Below are 24,147 nucleotides of genomic sequence, written 5' to 3'. Positions count from 1 at the left end.
ACATCTCAAGGGAGATCTGTTTATTAATGTGCCACTTCCCTTGATAAATTACTAAATAGAAAGAAAAGCCTTGTACTCATTTCTCGCTGTTCCTTCACGTGATTTATGCCCACAATGCTGGATCAGCCATTGGTTTCCATTAATTTTCAGAGGGAAGAAGACCTGATGTCCAACAGAAACCTGGGTTTTAGCAGTGCAGACGACGTGGGCACCCCTCCCTGCTGCACACAGGTATGTAGTTTTTTCCCCATGTAAAACTCTGCGGGAAGCTGTCAGATTTTCAAGCTTGCCTGGGAATTCTCCAGCCCAAAACCAGTAATATGCATTGCGTTAGTGTCCAGTCTAATTTAGATCCTGCAGGTACTGTGGGCTATCTGAAATGTTTGATAGCAGATCCAATAGGTTGGGCTCATGCTTTACACAAAAGTCTCTTAGGTCTTGCGGGCTTCCACAGAAAGCTGTGACCTAAAATCGTGCTATGGATGAACAATTCCTCTCTTCTTAATGACAGCCTGCCCAAGGTGCCTGGGAAGAGAATCATCTGGGAAACGGAAAAGGAGTTTAAGCATGTGAAGAAATGCTCACTAGTGCATTTAGGAAGAGAGAACCTTTTCAAAATTATTATTCAAAAGCAGATTAACAACACTGGGATTGTTCTAAATAATAAAGTTTGCCTGACCTGAATCTCCTGATCTGAGGACATGGAGTACAAATGTTAAATGGTACCAGGCAGCAGCACTGGTCAGCATTTGTGTAGCTGTACATAGCGAGGTGTTCAGCACAGGCTGACTGACAGCCACTGAGCCACATAAGCAAAGTCCTCTGCTGCCTGAAGTTCAGTGTTGTTCCAAAAGAAAAACCTCAAACAACTGCTTTAGAAGGGTCTGTGCCCAGAGAGGTAGCTAAAGGTGGGATTCATTTTTCAGACACACAGATGGAAAGCTTTGGGAACATTTATCACTAACAGTCCTCTCTCCCCTCCCCTTTCAAAATTGCTGACTTCTCAGAATGAACAGGGCTAGTTAAAAGAATTTTTTGATGTTTGGAAAACATGCTGGGGCAAGTTCCCAAACTGTCAGAGTAGCCCCCTTCAACACTCCTATACAGAAAAAAAAATTGGCATTTTTTCTGTTGTTCTGAAAGTTGTTGTGTTCAGAAACCTAAAATCATCATAGGTTAACATGAATTTGAAACAGTCACACATTGAAATAAATGTAGGAAATTATTTCAAAATTCATTCCAGTCCTCTATCAGTACTTCAGTTTTTAAAATTAATTTCTCTGTGCCTCTCTACCTCAGATGGAAATCTTTCTTACCTTCAGGTTTTTTTCCCTTGAATCCTACTGAGATATGGAAAAACCTCTTTTTTGTCACCCAGGCCCACAAAGAAATGATAGGCCAAAGCCCATGCAGCAAAACAAGAAAAAAGATAACTTCATGAGACCTCTGTATTGCTGCCTCCTCTGGTGTTAGATAGTGTCTCCAGCCAAGTACCTTTTACAGCATCTTCAAGGTAGGTGGTGGCTGCTCTGTATCTGCTACTTCTACGTTCTGTCTTGAAAAAACATCTATTAAAGTCAGCAGATGCTTTCCATGGACTTTGGAATGTGGAATAACTATGAGTTTAAAAGCTGACCTAGAGACTTGCTTATTTGAGGTATGTCATCTTTACTTTCAAACTAACTCTTTCGCACTTTGAAAACATAGAATGTTGGCGCACCCGTTTTTATGCACATACTAACATCTTGGGTTTTATTTCTTAGGTGTATATTAAAAAACTTAGCTCTAAATGTGAAAATCCGACTTCCTTTTTATTTTTTTCAAAAGCTAAAGATACCTGCTTAGAAATAAAACTGTTTAAGATTTCAAGCAACAAAAATATCTTTTGGCCTGGAGTAAGACACAGGAACTTTTAAGCCAAAAGACTGTCCCCTTCTCTCTCCCAAGTCAGGAGGAGAAGTGAACTGGTGAATGGAAGGGTACAGCACAGGCTGAGCCCAAAGCTTTGGGCATTGGTGGCAGCATTGTGGATGGCAGCTCATGAAGGACAATAAAAAACTTACCATAAGCCTTTGACCCTGGTGCCTCTCCTTACAAAAAGTCAATTCCAGATACATTTTAGAGTGTTTTAACTGTTGTGCATGGGCTTTTCCTTACCATTTCACACATAGACCCCGATACAGTGACTGTCACGGGCTCTGGTCTACATGCTAGAGAATAAATATAACTCACATATTTTAGGAAATCTTTCAAAACTGCCTGGAGTAACTTTTCAGTAGAAAAGTTCCTGACTTTACAGTGGCACTATCTTTTCAGGGTAAATGTAAATGCCACAGTTCACAACCAAAAGCCATTTCTCTCCTGGGATGTGTGTGTTTAAACATCTAATTTCTAAACTAGCAAGAATTCAAGGCTGAATTTTCGAGTGACATTGGCAGTGTCTGCCAAATGTCCCAGCCCAGTCCAGCTGGGAGGAAAGTCCAGATTTCTTTGCTAGAAGGCAAGAGTATCCTTGGCACTTTCCTGTGGTGCCTGTGAATTATCACATCCACAAGTTGCTCAGAAACTGGGATACTCCTCCCAAATTTAGATCAATCCACAGGTCAGTGATGACCAAATGGTCAGCTCTTACACATGGCAGCTTGTGGACTGACTCCTGTGCCTGATCCCAGTGCCCAAAGGCAGGATGAGACCTCAACTCACCTGGGATGTGGGAGCAGAGGCTCCTGCTCCGACCACTTCTGTGGCCGTGGGCCAGACGGATTTTACAAGAGATGTTTTTTTCTGGAGGGAGAAGTCAGACCTTATGTCACACTAGAAACAGTGGCAGCAAAGCCTCCTGAAAGGAAACGCCAGGCACTCAGTGGGAGCTCCTTCGAGGCTCCTTCAGGGTAAGGAAATCTTCAAGGTAAGGAAACTCTTTACAGACAAACATGTTGCTGTGATCTCGACTGTACAGGGTCACCAGGGGAATCTGCTCCCTAACAGACGAGTCTGTAAGGCACATGGGCTGCAGATGGCTCGCACCCTGCCTGCCCTCCTCCCGCCTCACTGAAACCCAGCCAGAGCCACTGCTTCCCCTGCATCTCCTGGCCAAGCCCCAGGATAAATACAGTGTTATCAAAATGGTCCCTCTTCCTCACCATTCACCAAGAAAACTCCATCCAAAGTGTACAGAAATATCCCCCCCCATCCCACTCCCATCATCAAATTAAATCCAAGGGCCCCATAAAAACACAGGATAGTCCCTTAATCGATAAGCAGCAATAAACTACAAACATTCTTATTGTAACCAGTTCCTTATTCCCCTCTCTCCTTCTGCAGAGGCAACACACCTCTTTTTTAGACTGCAGCAGATGCTGGACATTTGTTCTGGCACCAGACATTGTCCTGGGACCCTTCTTTCTTCCCTCCCCAGGCCGGTCAGCTTTGCAGTTCAAGGAATACTAATGCTTCCCTCAAATCCTCACTGAAAGACAAGGCTGCATTCTTCTACTCCCAATCCACAAGGTAACTGTTTAGTCGACCCAACTTGCATATGTAAATTGAATTCTTTAGAAACCAGAGTGCAGCAGGATTCCAGACACAGCACTTAAGGGGTGCTCTGGGACTTCTTCTCTCTTCTGCACATATTTTTCTGGGGAGAAAAACAGCACTGCTGGCTAGAAATGGGTGGGAAATTGTTTCCCGCTTTCTGAACCTTTTCTGAGATTTCAGCAAGTTTCCATTCTATGCTGGGACAAAGAAAACAACAAAAAAATAAGTCTTTGAGAGTTTTTAAGGAAGCGACTACAGAGCACGCCGTCTACCCAGAGTAGCCAACAGCGGGCTTGTTTTGGAAGTCATCTGTGATCCAACACATCCAGCCTGCAAACCCAGGGCTGCTGGTCCCTCCAGCCCCAGGGGAAGCACTTCCTATCTAGGTCACCATGAGGCTCAGCTCTCTGCTTTTGTCCTGTGTAGCTGCTCCACATGAACCTGCTGGAGAGAGTCCTGAGCTCACCTCTCCCGGCCACGTGCCTGCCGACTGCAGTCACCACCAGGCTGCACTGCCAGCCCTGCTCCTTACCCTGCTGGCTATTAAATCATTTCCTTCAAGCAGAAAGGCTCCAACAACACTGACTGAAAGAGGCTGGTGAAGCTGAATCACTGTTTGATTTGGGGAAATAAAGTCCTGCTTAATGACTTGCCCACATCCCAGGCAACTGTGCCAGCTGTTGGCCTGCTGTCTATGCTGGGCTGAACAAAGCCTTTTGCCAGTTAAACTGCTGATTGTGAATCAAGACATTTTTGACTATCTAGCATCAGGCAGCAAAAACCAGGGCAGGGATTCCCCCTCTAGCTCCAGAACTGAACAAAATGACAGCACTGCAGGGTCATCCCTGCTGTTGGTAACTGTTGCACAAACATGTCTATACAGCCTTCCGGACATGAGGGACTACCCTGGACCTAACTTCCACTCAAGATGCTTGTTCCCCATTCCCTGACTCAGCACGGTCAACCAATCACAGTCTCAATGCTTGCTCAAAGTGATGGATTTAAAGATGATCTTTAATTTTCACCTTGGCCATAAGAATCTTATTCCAAAGATCTGGATCTTGTTCCTAAAGCTACCACTATTCCACTCACTGATTTCTTTTCTCTTTGTGATGGAATGGCTTTGCTTTGTACAGCACTTTTAGATCTGCTGATGTACAGGCTATAACAGCAGCAGCACTGAGTCAGTATGGATACACTCCTCCTGAGAGAAAATGGCTTCTCCTGAAGGGCTGAGAGTAGTCACAGGAACCCCTATGCCTAGGGGGAAAAAAACAGCTGGAAGTACTAAACATGCTTAGAAAGCTGTAGCCATCTCCAGGGTCATTGTGTTCCCCACCAGTCTTTCCTGCCCCAGGGATGCTCTTGCGCAACCACTCCATCACCTGGAATAATCCACCGTGTAGCACTACTTCTAAAAAAGAAATGCAAAAGATTGTTTTAATCTGGTGACTAGAACCTGTAAATACTATCAAATGTACCCCGTCAGCAATGCCATGACATTGGAAAGTGATTAATTTTTGATTTGAAAGTGTAGGCTTTCCAGAAAATGGGACTAAGCCTGGATTCAAACTCCACTCCTGGATTTCAAGTCCCTGTTTGGATGAGGAAATGGAACAGGAGAACTAACTGAAGGGTTGTTTAGTCTCCACTGGAACTGGCCTGAACACCCCAGCAGTCTGGTACGTAGAACTTAAATGTGGTCTACTTCAGTGATTTAACTACTTCTAGCTGCACACTGAAAACCCAGTAGAGATGCAGCTCTGGGCAGCCCAGCAGCCCAGCTTAGTCACCATGTGAACATTCAGCAGCCCTGGCACAGGGTTGGCACCAACAAGCTCCAGCTTATCCTATTATTTTTCCTGACCTTAGACACATGATGGAATGAAAAACACTGACAAAAACCATGAAGACACAGAGAAATTCTCCAAGAAATGCAATTACAGGAGCCAGAAAGGCCCAGGTATGTGTCTGTGGAAGAGCTACCATTCCCAGTGTCCATGGCTCCCATGGACCAGCCTGCAGATGTCTGGAAGTGACGTGATACTGAATAGGCCACAATTAATATATGCTTATCTCCTGCTTTTTCTTCTGCAGGTGCCAGTGTTATCACAGATGAATGATGGTGCTGCATGTGGTTTAACAAGAGCCACCTGCATTTTTAGCAAACTAGTTCTTGTAAAGTTTCTATGTTCCTGGGCTCCCGGGGAAGAAAAGGGCTCTCTGAATGACAGATGCAGTGAGATGGTGACTCACTGGGGGTTTATGCATGCTACTAATATTCTTGTCTCAGAAAAACACCATAAGAGGATGCTTTATTAAATTATCTGTTCAACTATTTACTTAGGCCCTGCTGATTTAAATTTTTGAAATAACTTTCTAAAAAGAGAAGGAGACACTGGCTCTTCATCCGGCATTTCAGAGCCATCCATTTTACTCTCTGCCTTAATAATGTACAATTCTGTCTTTTCTCCGGGTGATGGATAAATGCAGGCACGTGGACCAGAGACTGGTACTGGACTGGTGCTCCTTTACACATTCTTAAAAAGTAGTGTCTCATGTCACATTCTCGTAATATTTGAAAGTTTCCATCTCATGCAGAACATGCGAAGGCCCAGAAAAGGCTTTCCAGTTAATCACCAACAAAGCTTTTCCAAAAGATCATAATAAATGCTTGGTGAGCCCTGGCTCTGCAGTGAATCATGGTTATGAGCTTGGCTGCATGAAACCGAGACCTTTGATACATGATTCACTGTAGAGTTGTTTTCAGGAGAAGGCAAGCAGTATGAGAGTCTTCTGCCAAGGGGAGTATTTCAGTACCTCAGATAAAGATTGATCTTCAGCAAACCAGAGGATGAGCATCTTGGTGTGCTGGGAGCCAGGCTGTACCACCATGAAAACAGTTGTGTTTGCCTCCCTCACTGGTTGTTTATCTGGCACTTCAGTGAGGCACTGCTGGTCAGAGATGGACTAATAAGGAGGCAAGGAGGAAAGAGTCTTATTCATGAGCCCGAGGAGAACTTGGCAGGGCTCGTTTGCACCCATCTGCTATAACCACAGGCATTAACCCTTGGGAGGGAAGACAGAGCAGTCTTACTGACCAGCTGCTTTGTAACAGAGAAGCCTGAGATATATTTTGAGTGTTAGAGGGCAGGATGGTACCAAGGAGCATGTGCTCTCTCTTTCAAACTGAGATCCACATTCCAAATTAATCTAGGAATTGTCAGCATAAAATGTTCAGGTAAAGCTTCCACAGCAGCTGCAGATGAGAAACTGTTTTTCCATTAGAAATATCTGTAAACTCCCATCACTGAACAGCCAGAACAGCTTTTATCATTCTAAGCCAGTCGCTTTATGAAGCAGCAAGACCACAAAGTCTTTCATCTTAAAAGCTCAACAACAGAAACTTTGAAGCGGTAATGAAATGATGCAGATCTCCACTCCAAAAATTATAATGGTCCACAGGCAAATCCAAAGACATCCCAGGAAACAGACGCCGAATCTGAAAGTTGAGCTGAGACTTCGCCTTCTTGCAGCAGAAATAATCCCCAAACTGCCCTCTGTAATATCTGACAACCCCAGTTCTTGCAAAATGTAGCATGAAATGAAAGGAAAGACATTTCTAACAGCTCTAAAAATCATTCAGACCTCATATATGCTTCCAGATAGTCTCTTCCCAGGGCAGCAGTCAGGCCACAGGGGTGACTCAGCACTGCAGTGCCTAACATGATTCTGTTTCTTCTTCATTTAGCCAGGAGCAAGAGCTTTCTGAGTTTGTAACACCCAATGCTATCACAAATACCACATTCCTGCTTTTTTGTATTTCCTTGCACAAAGTACTATTATGTTCTTTCCAGCGTGTCTCCCTGTTCAGATATTTTCTCTCCTTGTAGACCTGAGAGGTCCCAACCAAGATGAGAAGTCCACTGTGCCTAGCATGGCTATGCATGGACATGGCCCGCCTTCACCCCAGACACCAAGCAGTCAAAACACAGAGTGGGATGGGGAGCTGTAGATGAAGCTTGTCCCCACGCATGCTCTGGTCCCCCATGGTCAGTGCAGCAGGACAGCAGCAATGCCCAGCTTGCTGGACCAGCCTATCTCCTACACATGCGACAGCCATGCCACAGCCATGCCATCCTCCCTAAGAGACCAGGATGTACATATTTTAAATTATGATTATTTTATATATATTTATGGAAGGAGGTGACCTTTTAAGCCAAAAATTATACTGCAGCACCCAAAGGTTACAGCAGGGCAGAGTGACCACATAAAGCAACCTTCAACTGGAGGGCAGTTCCATCCATCTACCCCAAAATTTCAGCCATGCCAGGAAGAACCCAAGCTGTTACTCACCATCAACGGGGCTGAAGTAATCGTGGAGGTGGGCTGTGCTGGCTGCTCCCCCGCCCTGCATGAGGAGGTCCCCATAGGGGTTTGGGTGGCCAGCCATCAGTGTCATTTGGTGGTAGTAGTCAGCAGGGTTGGCTCCCGGTGGTGGTGGGGGCAGCCCGAAGAGGCCTCGTTCCTTCAGGTGCTCATGAGCCACTGTTGGAGCCGCAAGCGAGGAGAGAAACATGGGGAGAAGGTTCCCACCGCAGTGTTAGACCTCGGAGCTGACGTTGGTGGCCCCGTCTCCCCACGCGCCCCCCGCCAGCCCCAGCCGCACGGCTCCGTGTAGGGCGCGTGTGACGTGCGCTTGGGCGTGCTTCTGCGGACAAAGGAGACCAGGCTGGGGCCTCTGCATTCCTCCATTTCCGCAAATTTATAAACAATCTCTCGCTCCCCCTTCTAATAATCTTCCAGTTTGGACGCAGCCAGCACCCCTGGGAGGGGGGAGAGGGCCCAGGCTGCCGACAGCAGTAACCCTGTCGGCATTAACATCCCTGCCTATTAGGAAGGAAAGACAAATGCAGCCCAGTTCCCGATAGCAGCGTGAGGAAATTAAAGCCAAGGTCTAATGCATAGAGCTAGGTTTAGTGTCTGGCAGCATAAAACCATTTTGGCTGCCAAAGCCAATTACACTCACTTTCTCCCAGCTGTAATTTTTCAAACCTGCCTCCCCACCCGCTTGCCCCATTAACTTATTTACCACCACCTTAAACAAGGAAAGAAAAAAAAAAGAGAGGAAAAGAAAAGCAACCCAAACCACAATGCCTTTCTTCTGCAGCAAACAATGAAACTGGTTTTGTAAGGAGAGGACAGGGCAGAACGCACCCATGCACCACCCATCAGACCTCTCTGTGGTGGGTGCCTGAGAATTTGGATGACCTTTTAGGGGAGGGAAGAAGACACATGCATGTCCCCATCACTATAGTGATGTTGTTTTAGTCATACAAGATAGTTTCATGTTGCCAGATACTAATCCAGGGGCCTTGTTGCTCTCTGGTGCCCTTTGCTTTGCAGTGTTGAAGGGCCGCTGGCCCCTGCAGCAGCTTAGGAGCCAAAGCATGCTGGGTTTGCTGGGCATGCAGAGACCAAGTCCCCAAAGCCCAGCTTCCCTGGGCACTGAGGAGCCACCTGCAACTGTGTAATGAAGCTCTTCTGAGGAAGTAAGGCATGACTTACACCTTGCCAAGTGGAAGCTGTGTCGTGCATTTTCCCCTTTCCCTATTGGATTTCTTTGTCCCCATCTCCCCAACGTGGGGTCTGATAGGGCTCAGAGAGCATGATCACCTCTGCCTGCACCCAGAGCCAGCTTCCCACACATCCTCACCTTCCCTGAAGACTGCTGTGGGGCAGCTCAGGAGTAAGGAGGAAGAAAGTATGGCCCCTTGCCTTCACTCAGGAGCCACCCTGACCCCAGACACAAAGCCAACAGGGGCTAACCCAGCTGGCATTGTCTCCCCTGCAACATCAGTCTCAGCCAGGTCAGGCAGCCAGAACAACTATGACCCTCTCTGGGGAAAGCTGGGCTCCCAGTAGAGACATAAGAACAGGGAAGCTCCTAAGAGAGAAAGAGAGTGCTGCAGAAAGGAACGTACTTTAAGCAAAATATTTATAATATGATCCAGCAGTAATAGCTATTCTCACGCTCTGCTTTCTCAGTGCGATGATGCAAAACAAATGTGTAGTTAAAGGGGAAAAAAGAAAACAAAAAGAGACAGCTCTCCCACTTCAGAGAGCAGCTGCGGAGCCTTTGCAGCTGTAAATCCCCGGGTTTTAGGGAATTTCAGTTCTGGTGAGCTACAAAATCGCTGCAGTACCAGTAGCACAGTGTCTTACCGTCGGCAGGACTGAGGCCCCTGGCAGCAGAGATGACGGAGAGCGTGGGGCTGCTGTGCACAGAGCGGAGGTAATGCTCCATGTGGGGTGCCACGTAGGGGTGTGGTGGGCTGAAGGGCGACTCGCCAGGCCCGGCGGGGTGCGGAGACAGGCGGATGAGGGAGATGTCGGAGATGACGGGGCTGCCGCTCAGAGGAGGAGGCCTGGGAAGGAAACAGACACGCTGTCACTTACAGCCACCCAGAGCAGGCAAAGCTGCTTGCCACCCTTCTCTGTCCTGCCCCACTACCTTCGTCCCCAAGAGAGGAGTTCAAGCATAGTGGGAAAACCCTCCCTTCTTGGCATATGCAGAGTCTGAAGTTCCCAAACTTCCCGTGGACACGAACCAATATTGCACTAAATATGTATTTGTGCAAGGTGGCTCACCCCAGCTGGGCTGTTGTGGAAAGGAGCATGAGCTGCTTTAGGCAGTGCCTGCACATAGAGCAGGCATGGAACACACCCTGTGCTAGAGATCCCACCCCACCTCCTTGCACAGGGAGGCTAGCCACACAAAGATATTTGAAGCAAACCTGGGGTTTGCAAACTCCTCACTGCCCCTGGATATCCAGATGTTTAGTGCTGCCACATGCAGAAAGCCCTGGACAGGGCAGTCTGTGCAAGGATGGAAATGCTGCAAGGAGAACTTATGCGATCTTGAGCTGTGCTTTGCTCAGCCCAGCACGCGTGGCTTGGCCCGTGCCGGCGCAGCAGCCCAACCTCCTGCATCCATCACGGCCAGCACAAACCTCCTTGACAGGTTGGTGGTATGGTTCAGAGGGCAAAAGTTCATGAGAGGTTTTACTGCATGCTTTCTGGGGGCCGCCTCTCTTAAATCCCTCAGATCTTCCTCAGCCCAAGTGCTACCTGAGAATAAAGTCAGTAAATGCTGGGGGATTCAGCAGGTAACAAAAGTAAGTCACATGCGTGTTTCAGTGCTTAAGCAGTTTTTTGAAGGGTGAAAAAGGATGGAAGAGAAAGTCTGCAGACTTCTCCCAGACACGTGCCCTACTGTACCCTCCAGCGTCTTAGACAAACCACAGAGGGTGCAAAGGAGGAAAAGTTACTCACCCTGACCTGAGAAGCAGAAAATCTGAGCTAGAAACTAAATGAGGCAGAGCTGTCATTAGGCAAAACAAAAGAGCAAAATCTGCTTTGTATTAGCTCCCTCTGTACTCACAGACTGCTGGAAGCAGAGCTGGTGTTGACACACAGGTCACAGCAGGGACAGCATTCGTCCCTGGCTGGGTGCTCTGGCAAAGCTGAGGGACATGGATGTGCACCCTGGGGGGGCTGCACCCTGGGCACAGAAGACAACAGGGATTTGGAGGTCAGGGATCTGGGATGTGGGCTGATCTAAGGGAGGGTATTACAAAGGCCCTTCACTAAGACTATCCAAATATGCCATTAGTGAGTGCATGTAAGATCTGTCTCTCCATGCACAGACTACAAACATGATGGTCTGAGCAGTTTTGATACACCACCAGCAGCTCAGGATCTCAGTCCCACCCTGCCTTATCAACAGTTCAGGTGTATTTCAATTTATTTGTAATACTTGCATATCAACAAAACCACACAGAAATGTAATACAAGCTTTGCATACTTATTCAGCAGTTTAACAAGCATGTTTGTCTTTGTTTGATCTTCTGTGTGTTTCTCTGTCTTTCCGATAAATTAGTAAACCTTGTGGCTTTTTGAACACTTTCTGCTGATGGGTAGTAAATTAAATGCTTTCTGAAATATTTATAGTTCAAAGTACTTTCCTGTAGCAATACACACTGTGGCTCAGTGGCATGAAATACCAGGCAGTGAAAATCCATCACACATAAAGGCTCAGTGGAGATGCACAGCCACCAAAACAGGTGGCTCATCAGACCCAGGCCGGGGTTTTGCCAGAGGAACACCCACCAGCATCGACCCTGTTTTCTTTCATGACACTGAAAGACAAACTGATGATGGCATGGCTATTTCAGACCTCATAACCTCCCCACCTGTGTTGCCATGGCCTTCCATTACCAAAATTATGGGGTGACCAAAGTCACTCTCCGGTGCCTCTCGCCATGACATCAGCCGTGGCGGCGGCGAGCTCAGGAAGCTGCAGCCGAGGCCGCTGGGGCTGGTTTCTGTCGAGGCTGCTAATAAAGGCATCCGAGCACGGAGCCGACCAATTTATTTCTACCGGGGAGGAGGGAGAAGTGAATCAAAGTCTCTGTTCCAGATTTAGTTTCAATTCATTTCTAATAATCTCCACTGCCTCATCTGGAAAAAATGAAACAGGATTAAAAAAAATGATGTCATTAAGAAAACATCTGACTAATTTTTCTTCTGACGAAGACTTAATATAAGTGAGGGGCGATGTAAATTAAAAGCAGCCCCAATCTTCCCTGGGCCACAGAGCCTGCCTTAATACATAAGCCATGAAAGAAGTTTTCTTACATATACAATAAGTTCCCTCTTTCATCAGTACTCACAGCTTCTCCCAAAAGGGTTGTGAACTTCTTTGATGCAGTCCTGGAACTATGTATTACCAGGTTTACGAGCCTTCGGAGCCTCTGCTGATCAAACTGTGAGGCCGACATCTAAAATGCGTATAACAATATAAAGGGTTTGCTGTTCATTTTCTCTGTGCTAAATTAGGCAGAAATGCTGGAATCCCTCAGAATAGGAAAACTCCACCCTGTACAAAGAGGTAACACTGGGAAAAAGATCAAGAATTTCCCCAAAATGCATGCAGCTGGAAACCCAGCTGGTGTTTGAACATGAAGTTGGCCCTGTGCACAAAGACTGGGCTAGAGAGCAGGCAGCTCCTTACGGCTCTGCTTAAAGCCTGTCCTTGCTCATTGTTCCATCTGTGGACTAGGACAGCCATACTCCCATCAAGGTCTGGCTCCTGTGAGCCCTCCCAGGCAGATATCACCTCTCACTGTTGTACATCTACAATTCTAGCAAAACAACATCCCATAGCACAGCAAATTGCAAAATAACGTGGCTTCCTGGAGATGCCTACCAGGAACAACTCACTCAGCCAGGGGCATCCTCTGCTCCTAACTCCCCAAAGGTTTGAATTTTTTTCCCACTTTTTTCCATGTTGCATTTTTTCTTACCTCATTCCTATGTCCCACATTGAGCCATCGGACTGGCATTGCAACTACACAGTGAGAGGCAGCTGTATCCTCACAGGTCTGCTCCTTGCAGAGGAGAACCATCACATCCTGCTCTTTAGAGGCAGTGAATGAGAGATGAAGCAGTGCTGGAGGAAGGCAGCTCTGTCCCCATGCCCAGCTCACATCCAGGGCATGCAGGGCTCTCCATGCCCATGCCCCGCACCCTGCAGTGGGACAACCTTCAGCTTGGTGTGGTGAACCAGCCCATGCAACGAAACCACGGTGACAGAGCTGCATTCTTCAGCCTGTCCACAGAGCTCCCTGCCCAGACCTCTGCTATCCATGCTTCTTTCCTGGATCCCACAGATAGCATGAGGAAAGCACCCGACCACCTGAGGGAGAGCTCTTGGCTTTGCTGAACACAACATTGTAAAAACATTGCCGTCTGCAGTGGGATGAGGGATTTCACTGGACCACATGTATATCTGGAGAAAGTGGGATTCTGGTTTTCAAATAGGCTAAGGGAATTGGGTGTCCAAACGCCATTAAATTTAATGTGAGCCAGGGGCCTGTTTTCCCCGCGGCTCCAGCGAGAAGCCCAGGCTTTATAATTAATGCTCAGGACTCGTAGAGCAATTTGCATCTCTGACGAAGCACATGAGCCTGGATTCATTTCCTCCCCTACCCAGGAGAGGCTTTTCCTTTGCTGCTCTTTAACAGAGGGAGACACTGAACTGTGAGAGATATTACCTGATGCCACCTAAGGGCTGCTGGGCCTCATGCTGATGGTGGGGGCATACAAGCAGCTAAAGGCTTTAGAGAGCAGGTCTTTACCAGAACAGTGGATGACCCCTCTGGGAGGGCAGAAATCTTGGCACAATTTCCCTGTCTTCAGCTACCTGCAGAGCAGAACTGTGAGGCAGTGGTAACACATGACAGCAGAGGAGCACGATCAGCAGAAGAAGAGATACCAGCATCTGAGATGAGACACACACTGCCTGTGGGTCACTGGGAGACTTCTGGTGGTTTCCCAGGACCTGGTCACTCCTTAACAGTCCTTCACTGGGGAAAAGAGATCTGCTTAATTTTCCTGCCTCTCGGGTTTTGCTGAAAGGAGTGACAGCTCAGCTGAAGCTCTGCAGTCTTATCCCAAAGTCTGGGGGAAGGAGCTGGTAGTTTGCTTTGAAAACCAAGACAAAGAAACCTCAGCCTGTGGTTTTCAGTGAGGCAGAGCACTATGTTCCTGTGTGTGCCTCGGAGCCTGGCAGGTGCTCTTCTTTGATGCCACTGCTGGATGTAGTGCCAAGAAAGAACCCTCGTGGTCCCACAGCAGAGGAGCAGCATCCTCTCTGAGGAACTGGGCTGGGCTCCTGAGTAGGGAAAACCACAGGGACTGGCAAAATCTGTGCTGGCTGCTTTGAACAGGGCCTTGGGGTGTCTTTCTCCTGCTCTCCCGCTGTGGACATGCATCAGCAATCCCAAAATCCTACGTGGCGGAGATGAAGCAACATCTCACCGCATCTCGCCACTGCTGTGAGTCTGCTGCCTCTGCAAGGGGCCCTCAGCAATGAATGTAACAGTTAAAGAAGTTGCACATTTCTGAAATAATCTCCACCAGTTAAAGAAACCCCAGAAAAATGCAGACAATTATCAAGCACTAATGTTCCATGACTAGTCTAAATTAATACTTATGTGACAAATAAATTCATTCTGCAGAAAACAAAGGGCTGAATACTTTTCCATATGCTTAATGGAATATGGACACTTGAAGGCAATTGCTTTGTTCTACAATAAAGAAATGCATAGCTGCTAAACAGAAGCAAGGAACAGAACTACTCACGGGGAGGAGTACCATAGCCCGGTAGAGTTTTGCCATAAGAAAAAAGCTCTTAAAACCAACAATCCTTTCTAAACCCCACATAAAACCCCTTGCTTTTGTTTTGTTTTATATAAAACTTCCTAGCCCATTTTTCCAAGTCCTGTTTTCCCAGAACACCACTTTTGTCTGAAGGAGATGGAGGAGAGCCATATAGATGACTGAAAAATGGACTGCTCTCATGGCAGACACTGAATGGATGGGATGCCAAACCTGTATTCAACAGGAAACCTGAAGTGCCCCAGGATTCATGCTAAATGATTCAGTCTAAACAGCTCTCACCAGCCCCTCAGCTTCACCTCTGTTTATTTCTGATGTAAAGTCCCTTACAACAGGAAGGGCGAGAGGTCGCAACAGTTGTGCGGTACCCTCAGGATCAAACCCCACGAGGTCCCTCAAAACAAGGTAACTTCCAGAGGTCAAACCTGGGCCACGACTATCAAATTCACATGGCATTTGATCATTCACAAAGATTTCCCTCCCTGCCGTTTTTTCAGCTCGGAAAGCAGAGGATGTGCTGCAGGAGCAGCACAGAGCTGCCTTGCAGCCGCCTCTCCCCCCAGCCGCTGCCAGGGAGTGCGGGGCAGCCTGGTAATGAGGTGATGGGGAATCACTCGTGCTTCCCAGCTCTCCCAGCACTGCAACAAGTTGATAATTACCCACTAAAGTGACCTGATGATCGAATATAAAACTATCAACTTGGAGAACCAGCCTATGTGTCCCTCTACAAAGAGATCGGGATGGGGACTCAAGAGACAACTCCCAGCCCCCTCTCCATCAGGATGCACAGCACAAGTAATTTTTTTTCCCTTGTATCTTCTCAGCTCTAAAATAAGGTTAATAATTTTTTTTCATATTCAGAAAGATGAATATATAGAAAATCAGAGCTACCTTTGCTAATTCAGCAGTTAATGCTCTCACTTATAAGATGTTACAGAGATTGTGAATCTGGACAAAAATTGTGACAGCTTTTCTGCAGAAATTTATTGGGCATGTTTCATGCAGTTTGTATTTTCTCTTTTCCCCTCAAACGTGTATTTGAGCTAAAAAGGAAGCATAAAAATAATAATAAAAGATTTATAACAATAAAACATCTGTTTTAAAAGATATTCTTAACAACAAGGGTAAGTTCCCATCAGATGGGTTTATGGATGGAATTGGTAAATTCAGCATTGCAACAAGACTGTACAGCAAAACTAGATGTTTTTTCTAAAAGATGGGCCTTAAGTGCACTGCAAGGCTTGGAGTTTTAATAGTAGGAAATAGTAATTTCTCCCACTGTAGAAATTAAAGAGGGGAATCCCATGGCCAGTGTTACAGGTGTCAGATCAGGTAACTGTGGTAGTTCCATTGGGCCTTAACAGACACAAATCTCTGAATAGGAAATCCCTTATTTGTGAATTTGTGGTTTGGGCAGTGCCTTGAGAAGGATTTAGGTAGACACTATGAAAATCCCACTCCACATCCATTGGCAGTGGTAGTTGCCATGCCTACAGTCTAATCTTGTACTACTGAAATCAAAGCAAATTCTGCCAGTGATGGCAGGAGCAACGAGAACAGGTCTCCAACGTGACTCCTCTGTTTTTCATCTACACAGTATCATAGTCTAAGGCAGGTACAATTTCTTTGCATGATTTTTCCCATCCCTTAGACTTAATGCAACTTCTAGCACATGAGGTCAATTTAAAATACTTGCTCCAGGTGAAAAAAAAAAAATTTTGGTTTTAAAAGTGGAAAAAAAGTGTAAACATCTTTCATTTCTCCTTTTGAAAGACCATTCCAGAACATACCTGACTTCAATCCTAAATTTAAAATATCTAACCCCAAGAACAAATCAACCTATTTGACTTCACCTGATATATATTATTTTTTAACCATGAAATCAAAAGTGTTTTGGTTTAGAGCTTGAAACCTTTTTTCATCTAAGTTTCACCATAAGTTAACAATGTTTTTAAGCTTGCAGGTTGTTGGCAGCCTCAGAGGGGACAGGGGCAACTTTTGGAAGGAGCAAAGTTGGGAACCTGAATACAGGAATTCGTTCTCAGATTAAAAATTCTCCTGACCACATATGGTTTCTTATTGCATTTGTGCTGCATTTACCACAACATGGGTCTAGTTTTGGCTGACATTTGTAGCCACAACTGCAACACAACAACAATAACAATATTTGCTTTTAAAATGGAAGAAAACCGCAAATTTTTATAAGTAAGGTTGCCCTCCATTATACAACACACAAAGAAGCAAGACATCAAAGGTAGAAATTAGGGTTGATATGGGACCTTCAAACCCAAATCAAATTAGTGTCTTAGGGAGAGATCTTTGATTTAAGCTTAATAGTCGTGATTTTTTCTTGGATTGTTTCATACTTAATCAGCCACACAACCCACTGTGCAGACATATGTTCCCAAAGCACATCAAAGCAAGTAAACATTCTGTTTCAGATCCTAATATCCTTTTTTTATCCAATTATCTTACTTACATGATCTTTTAATTTAAGTTCTGAAAGCCCACCTCTTCACACAAGCTTTTCTTTAGGAATGGAGGTAGAAGGATGACCAGCTCAGTTCTTGTGAGATACTTGCCAAAAAAACTGCACAACGAATAAATCAAAGCACAGCAGATGAGGCTCTAAGATAGTTTCTTGAGAGATTAGTGATGAAAGCCTTCAGAGAAGAAGCATATTTTAAGAAGGGGAACTTCAAGGAAGGTAGATGAGGCGGAGAGAAGGAAGAAAAGTGAGAGAAAAGACATGAAGGAAAGTGTGGATAGAAGTACAGGAGGCAGTGAAAGAAAGCAAAGCTAAGGAGCAGTGCAAACCTGGAGGCATGTGAGCTTCAGTTTGAAACCACCAGACACGAGAACTTGATTCCAATAGTCACAAAATTTGAGAGCTGGGGTGTCAAAACGCTGCAGGCTCAGGGTGGGGAGGGGATGAAGGCTAGGCAGTGGCATGGTGGATTGAAGGAGCAAGTCTGGTGGGAATTGGTGGGGAAAAAGATGGGGAGAGGTGTAGACACAGACCAGATCCTGATGGCAGAGCTGAGGGAGATCTGAGAGGAGTCAACACTGGTGTGGGGATGTGGGAAATGGGTGTTAGAGAGATGTGTCGGATGTGACACAGCTGTTTCTCTGCATCTCAATGTTTTCCCTTGGGACACATGTTGAGGATATTAGCACTTTCAAGTGAATACTTTGCTTGTAGCTGTGAAGACATTGGGCTTGGGAAAACAAATGGAAGTGTATGTTTGTGGGGAAGAAATCTGAATTTTTTATCCCTGCCCAGTGTCTTCTTCCTATGCTACTTTTGGGTGGAGGCTTCTCTCCCTTAAAAGGTTATAACATTCAAGTGCTACAGATGGGTTTAGCATTTAAAAGACAATTCCTATACTACTTTGGAAAAGTCTGTTTCCGTGTTATGACAGCCCTAACCCATTGAGGAAAGAGAAAGACAGTGGCAGCAACACCACAGCAACGGAGCTCATGGAAGAGTCAGGCAAACCACCGAAAATGCTTATTCATTCATTACACTTTAAATCTGCCTTGGCTCCATACCTGTCATATCCCAGAAAAGCAAAAAAAAACCATTCCTCTTCATCATGACTGTAATACAATCAACTGGCTGCAGCATTACTCTAACCAATGTTAACTAACAGAGTCTGTGTCTGACATCTATAATTTCATGTTAACAAATTAGGTAGACTCCTGCATTTCCTGGTACCTTGAATGCCCAAGAAGCTCATAACTTTTCTTTATATGCAAAATGTCAGGGAAAGGGCAAACAATGTTATGCCAGAAGACCATAGCCAAATCACTTGGTTGGAATGTGCTGTAAATCATGGGGTGAATGGAAAATGAATCTTTGTTCCAGGACAACAACTTCCAGCATTAATGTTTCTGCTAATATGCTCCTTTTCTATTGGGAATGTCCTCTTCCCATAATCCAAGGTCCTATAACTTAAATCCTATAGCTAAACAAGACACCAAGGAAGGAAAACCTACATCCAATTAATTACAAAACCCTGAAATGTCCTGCTTCTCTTTTCTAAAGTACAGGACAAAACCATTGGTGTTCAAGCTTTAGAAAGATGACACACTTGCCCTAAGCAGCAGTAAGCTGTTGTAACTAACCAGAAGTAACCAAACCCCATAGTTTACAAAGGGGAATATAACAAAATGGGAACAGGTACAGCACAGATCTCTACAAAGCCTTTCCAGACACAGCAGTCAGAGGAGCTCTGTCAGTACATACAGGTGATTGTGATAGTTGCACAGAAATACATCTCACACACACACAGACATGTGCCAGGCACTCTGCTGGTGTGCTGTGTGTGTACCTGCCTCTGGTGCATCACAGCACAAAGGAGTAAGAGACGTGTCTTCCCATAATAACAAAGCTTTTGGCTGGGGCTCCCTGGGTTTTCTGCAGGAATTAATTTTACTGGCATTTGACACATTTTAAACAGCAATAGCACTCACAGTAACCTCCAAAGGGAAATATTCCTGAACAATATATAATAAATACATTGATTTCTAATAATAACCACCTGCCCTAAATCTTTCTGCTGACAGATTTAGTTGGACCAAAGGCCCTTTTCACATCTACTTCATGACAGTTCCCATCACTACATAAAGACTTTGAAGTGCCCTAACGTGCAGTAAAATGCGAGATAACCTAAGAAACTGTCAATATTTCTTCACTTCTAAAAGGAAATGCTAATGGCACTCAAAGAGCTCAAGATGTAATGTAAGATCTGATCCAGCAGACTGGCTGATCTAACCAGCCTTTGCTTTGCAACGAGTATGCTGAAAAGCAAGCAATTATATAGTGAAGAGCAGAACTAGGTAAAAGTTTTTCACTGATATGACTGAAGGGAATAAACCCTTTTTATTCCAAAAAAGCTTTATTCTTGGAAGCATCTTGACTTTTCTGTACAAAATAAGAGAATTAACAATAAATCAGCACTTCAACATGAATTTCTTCTTTTTAACCTATCACATTTTATTCCTTTCTTTTTTTTTTTTTTTTTTTTTATCATTAGGAAGAAAATGAACATGAATGAGACATAAATGTTTTAAAAAATCTGGACAACATTCTGCTAGGGTCTAATTTTCCATAGGGAAAAGTTAAGCAAAATAATTCAGAGTCTCTCTCCAACAGCCTGCAATAAACAACTGGCATTTCTCTGCCAGCTCTAGCCTGCAATGTAAGACTGAGAAAGGCTCTACAGCAGGAGAAGGTAAAAGCAGTAAACAGAAGCCCAGTCCTATGGTAAAACCCCAGCACTGCTCACTGCACTGTACAACTTGAACATATGTCGGGGTCCCTCCCCTGCCGTGTAGCCCTGGGAGAGGGGCCCTGAGGGCACAGACACGGGGCTTCCCTGCCCCTGCTCAGCCTCGTTCCCATGGGTTGGTTTGTGTTCCCTGCGCGGGCAGAAGGACCCTTGGTCCCGTGACTGGAACAGTTCCTCGGCAGAGCCCCGGCCATGCGGCTGGAGAAATAAACATCTCTGAAACAGCTATCAAGAATCTGTCTGTCCATATATATTTCCTTTCCACGGGACTCCTGGTTTGATATATGCGTGTTGCAGGATCCCCACTGCAACAAACATACTTCAAAGGAGCCAGGATGCTTCCCCCACCCCCAAATCATCACCTCATGGTAAGAAAAGATGAGGTGTTTTATATCTCATCTGCCATGTAACCACCCAAAAAATCTTCCTTGCAAAACTCCTTTGCTCCCAGATCCGTTGGTGTCATTGACTACAGCTGCTCTCCTATTCTTTCAGTTTTTCAACGGCATAGGAAAATATAACACATTTATCAAGGCAGGAATACGGATCTGATGTTCCCCAGCTGTTTACTGCTGGAAGTTTACACTAGTGCTTTTCAACCTGTGGTTTGCAAAACCCTTGGGAATCACTAAAAACCCCTGTAGGGGCTGTGAAAGACAGCAAAAAATCTCTGCATGCCTCTTACTATTCAGGCCAAATTCACTATACTATGTTCAACAACTCTGCTAGAAAATTTTTAGGGAGGGCACAGACTGTAACAGCTTGAAAACCCCTCACTGACCCTTATGCTTCCCAAAATCAGTAAAAATTACAAACAAAATATTCTTAGAGTAATCCCTGACCACTGCCCCAATCCATCCTACACCCACCAACATCAGCTGGCACAGGAATAGGCACAAGTGATTTAGGGAGCTTTGCCACGCCAGTGCAGAGGTAACCCCATCTCCTGTGTCAGCTGTGTACCTACAGCAATATCCCCTTCCCAACACCACGCAACAGGAGACCTGCAGGCCTCATCTTTCTTATCTCATGCAGCTATTCCTTATGCAGACACATTTCTGTATACAAATCCCATTATACTTGACCCTCAGTTCACCCTGTTTCCATTACAACGCTGTAGACTCAACCAGACTTGCTCCAGTGCCAACTCTGTGCTGTCATTCCTTGCGCAGAGTGGTAATAAAGAAATCACTGTTTTAAGCTGACAAAGAACAGATTTCTTACTAAGTAAACACTGATGTTTTGGTAGGGAAATTAAGTTATAAAATTGTGTCTACAAAGGGAGACCATACAGATGGAGTTTGTTAAGAGACAGCAATACAGTCAACAGTGGTTAATTCAATTGCCTGCTACTTATCAGATTTTTTTTTTAAAAAGGCTTATCCAGCTTTTGCAAATGCAAATGCAGAAAAGCATTTCAAAGAGCCGTTGTCATTGTAGCTGGAGAGTGATCTACACACACACACATGGCCCTTCCAGGCCAGAGAACCCGGTCCTGCATATCCACCATGGCTGTGTTGGTGTCCAGCAGGTCTGGTGCTCATCGGCCTGGCAGGAGAGAAGGCCTGAGCACAGACAGCTCATCACCACACCACCACCCTCCAGTGGCTTCTGTCCTTAGGGCTGTGCCATGGCCTCACTTCTGGCCACTGCTCTCTGCCTGCATGGGGCCTCTCATCAATACAAGATACCCCAGACCTTCCTTCAACTCAGGTTAAAACTGGGCACTAAGCGCAGCTGGGTAAAAGTAGGAAATTCAGTATCTCCAGTCCTTAGATGACCCTTAAGTTATGCCAACCTGACCTCAAATGTCACATCTAATTCCCAAAAGCACCAGGTTGATGCCAAGTCGCTGAAGCTGTTTCTCTCCTAAATGCTGCAATGGCAGAGGCACAGCCACCCTTTATGCTTCCCCTTCCAGGGAATTTCAGCTGGGTTTGGGGTGCTTCCTGAAAAACAGGGGTTTTTTACAGCATCAGTGCTGGCAAAGGCCCCCAGACATCCTCCTCACACTAACAGTTCTGGTGCCTCCTCTACTGCTGATCCAGGGGCAGAAGCAGGAGGATCCTCATCACTTCACAACCTCAAAAATCACCCTTCCTGCATCTCACCAAACACCAGCTTATGTGGCATTTAAGTGGTGAGAGGGATGAGACCCCCAGCCCTGTTTCTGCACACTCAAACTATGCAGAGCCGAGGAAGAGATGGATGCATGGGCACCTGCAGGTGCTCAACTCACAGGTTACAGCCACTGCTTTCCATAACAGCAGCCAGATTCTGTCTGAGATGGTACTCTAGGTAGTCTGAACACAACCTCAATGTCCTCAATGGGGGGACAGTTTAAAACGACCAGAGAGTTGTGGAGGGGTTTTTTTTGAACATTTTATCAAGAAGGATAGAAAACATGATTTATCTTTTGCATAGGATAAAGTTCACTATGGGATTCAGCATGCAGCATGATGTAAAGTCTTAGGCAAGCCAAAAGGTGTTAACACTGTGTGCCCTTTAAATGAGGCAATTAGTCAGTAAAACGAGATGTGCTTAGGTTGGAACTATGTAAATACACTCATTTTATTAATACAAGGCAAAAAACTAAAAAAGAGATATTGCTGGGCAATTAAGTCACCAAGTATTGGTTCTATTTAAAATTCAAGAGAAGGGATATTAAACATACTCAAATTTTAATGGAAACATTTGCAGCAGTTTTAATAATTCAGCACAAAATGTTATTTAAACATTTCTCTCTGGTTTTGAAAAAGGCAAACACAGGGCCATTGTACTGTGGTCTGGAAATGAGAAATCAGAACTGCTCAGGTGCAGTGGATTTCTTTATTCATTTTAGACAACTCAGTGGCAAACAAACCAAACCTGGAAATCAAAGCTATGCAGAAATCCCAGTAGTGAGGTTTTCCATGTGGTAGAAGCTTTTGAAAGTCCCATCAGTCATGTTCTTGCACCATCAAGTATCACTTGCAGCTCAAGCTGATTTCAGTGGGGTGTAAGGTCCTACATGCATTCATTGTAGGAAAAGGCTGCTGATGGGATTTCAGTAAGAAATTCTTCTATCTTGAAGTTTACTTTGAGAATAAAACTTAAGATCCTGCACTTTGCATGTTTTGGGGTTTTTTTTATTTAGTTCTATCAGCTGCTTGATTTGTTTAAATAAGGATGTAACAGGTGAAAATAATGTGGATTTAAAAAATATTTTATGGTTTAAATAATCTATAGTGTTATTAGTAACCAAGGAAATTCAACTATCCAGATCTGAACTGCCAATATTCACAATTCCTTTTGTGTACGTCACATCACAGTACAGTAAAGCTGTTCATGATCTAATGGCAATATAATTACTCTTACCTAGCATGCAGTACACTTTTAGTACTTGTGAAAACCACAAGGATTAATACAACCGTTCATGCCTACTATAAAGGAGTTTCTAGCCAATGAAAAAAAAGGCACAGGCCATTTTCTAAGGTCAGTCATAGAGTGTCTGAGGGACAGAGCAAGTGCAAGAAGTTATAAGGACCTCTTGGCAGGAGATAAGCTTTTAATTACAGAAATCCCACATGAAAGCTCTCATTCTGCTCAGTGAAGGAGGACAAAAGTTTGACAAGTCAAAAATTAACAACAAATGCAGCTCATGCTATTGTACCCATGGATTTTTACAGGCATATTTGTCAAGTTCTTGTAACACCTCCCAAGATGCCACACTGCCTGGCTGCACCATGTCCATCTTCTACCTTCAGCCTTCAAGCTTCTAAAAGTCTACAGGTTAATTTTTAAAGATTTCCTCTTGGATGCCACTGGCTCTTTCAACTGAAGCTCAAATGTGATTGGGGAGTGCAGACCATGGCACACAGTAGTCCAGGAGACTACTTCCAGCCCAGCTTTCACCCAGTGAGGATGGTAACAGGAGCAGGAGATTAGACTGAGACCTTGCACTGGTAGGTAAGGAAGACTACACACACACCCCCCACATGTACACACAAATCCTTTCTCCACTAGAAGTTTGTAGATCGCAGCAATTTTGCTGGTGAATGTGAGAACCACAGAATTGCCCTGCCTGGGAGAA

At 45.1% G+C, this 24,147-nt stretch overlaps 1 protein-coding gene across 4 annotated transcripts in view; it reads right to left on the bottom strand.

The window, feature by feature from the left end:
• GLI2 (GLI family zinc finger 2) overlaps nt 1-24,147 on the bottom strand; it is a 190,862-nt gene that overhangs the window by 32,054 nt on the left and 134,661 nt on the right. For 3 of the 4 annotated variants that reach the window (XM_032114616.1, XM_032114615.1, XM_032114617.1), the window contains 2 exons: nt 9,763-9,965; nt 7,894-8,085 (listed from right to left, as the gene is read on the bottom strand). In XM_032114616.1, coding sequence (XP_031970507.1) covers nt 7,894-8,085; nt 9,763-9,965 — 395 coding nt within the window. Of the gene's footprint in view, nt 1-7,893; nt 8,086-9,762; nt 9,966-12,272; nt 12,381-24,147 lie in introns of all 4 variants that reach the window. The other variant, XM_032114618.1, reaches the window with a different exon arrangement.

The sequence above is a fragment of the Corvus moneduloides genome, chromosome 7, assembly GCF_009650955.1.
Source record: "Corvus moneduloides isolate bCorMon1 chromosome 7, bCorMon1.pri, whole genome shotgun sequence".
Taxonomy (NCBI): domain Eukaryota; kingdom Metazoa; phylum Chordata; class Aves; order Passeriformes; family Corvidae; genus Corvus; species Corvus moneduloides.
The sequence above is the reverse complement of the archived record's forward strand: the minus strand, read 5'-3'. Positions and strand labels throughout refer to the sequence as shown.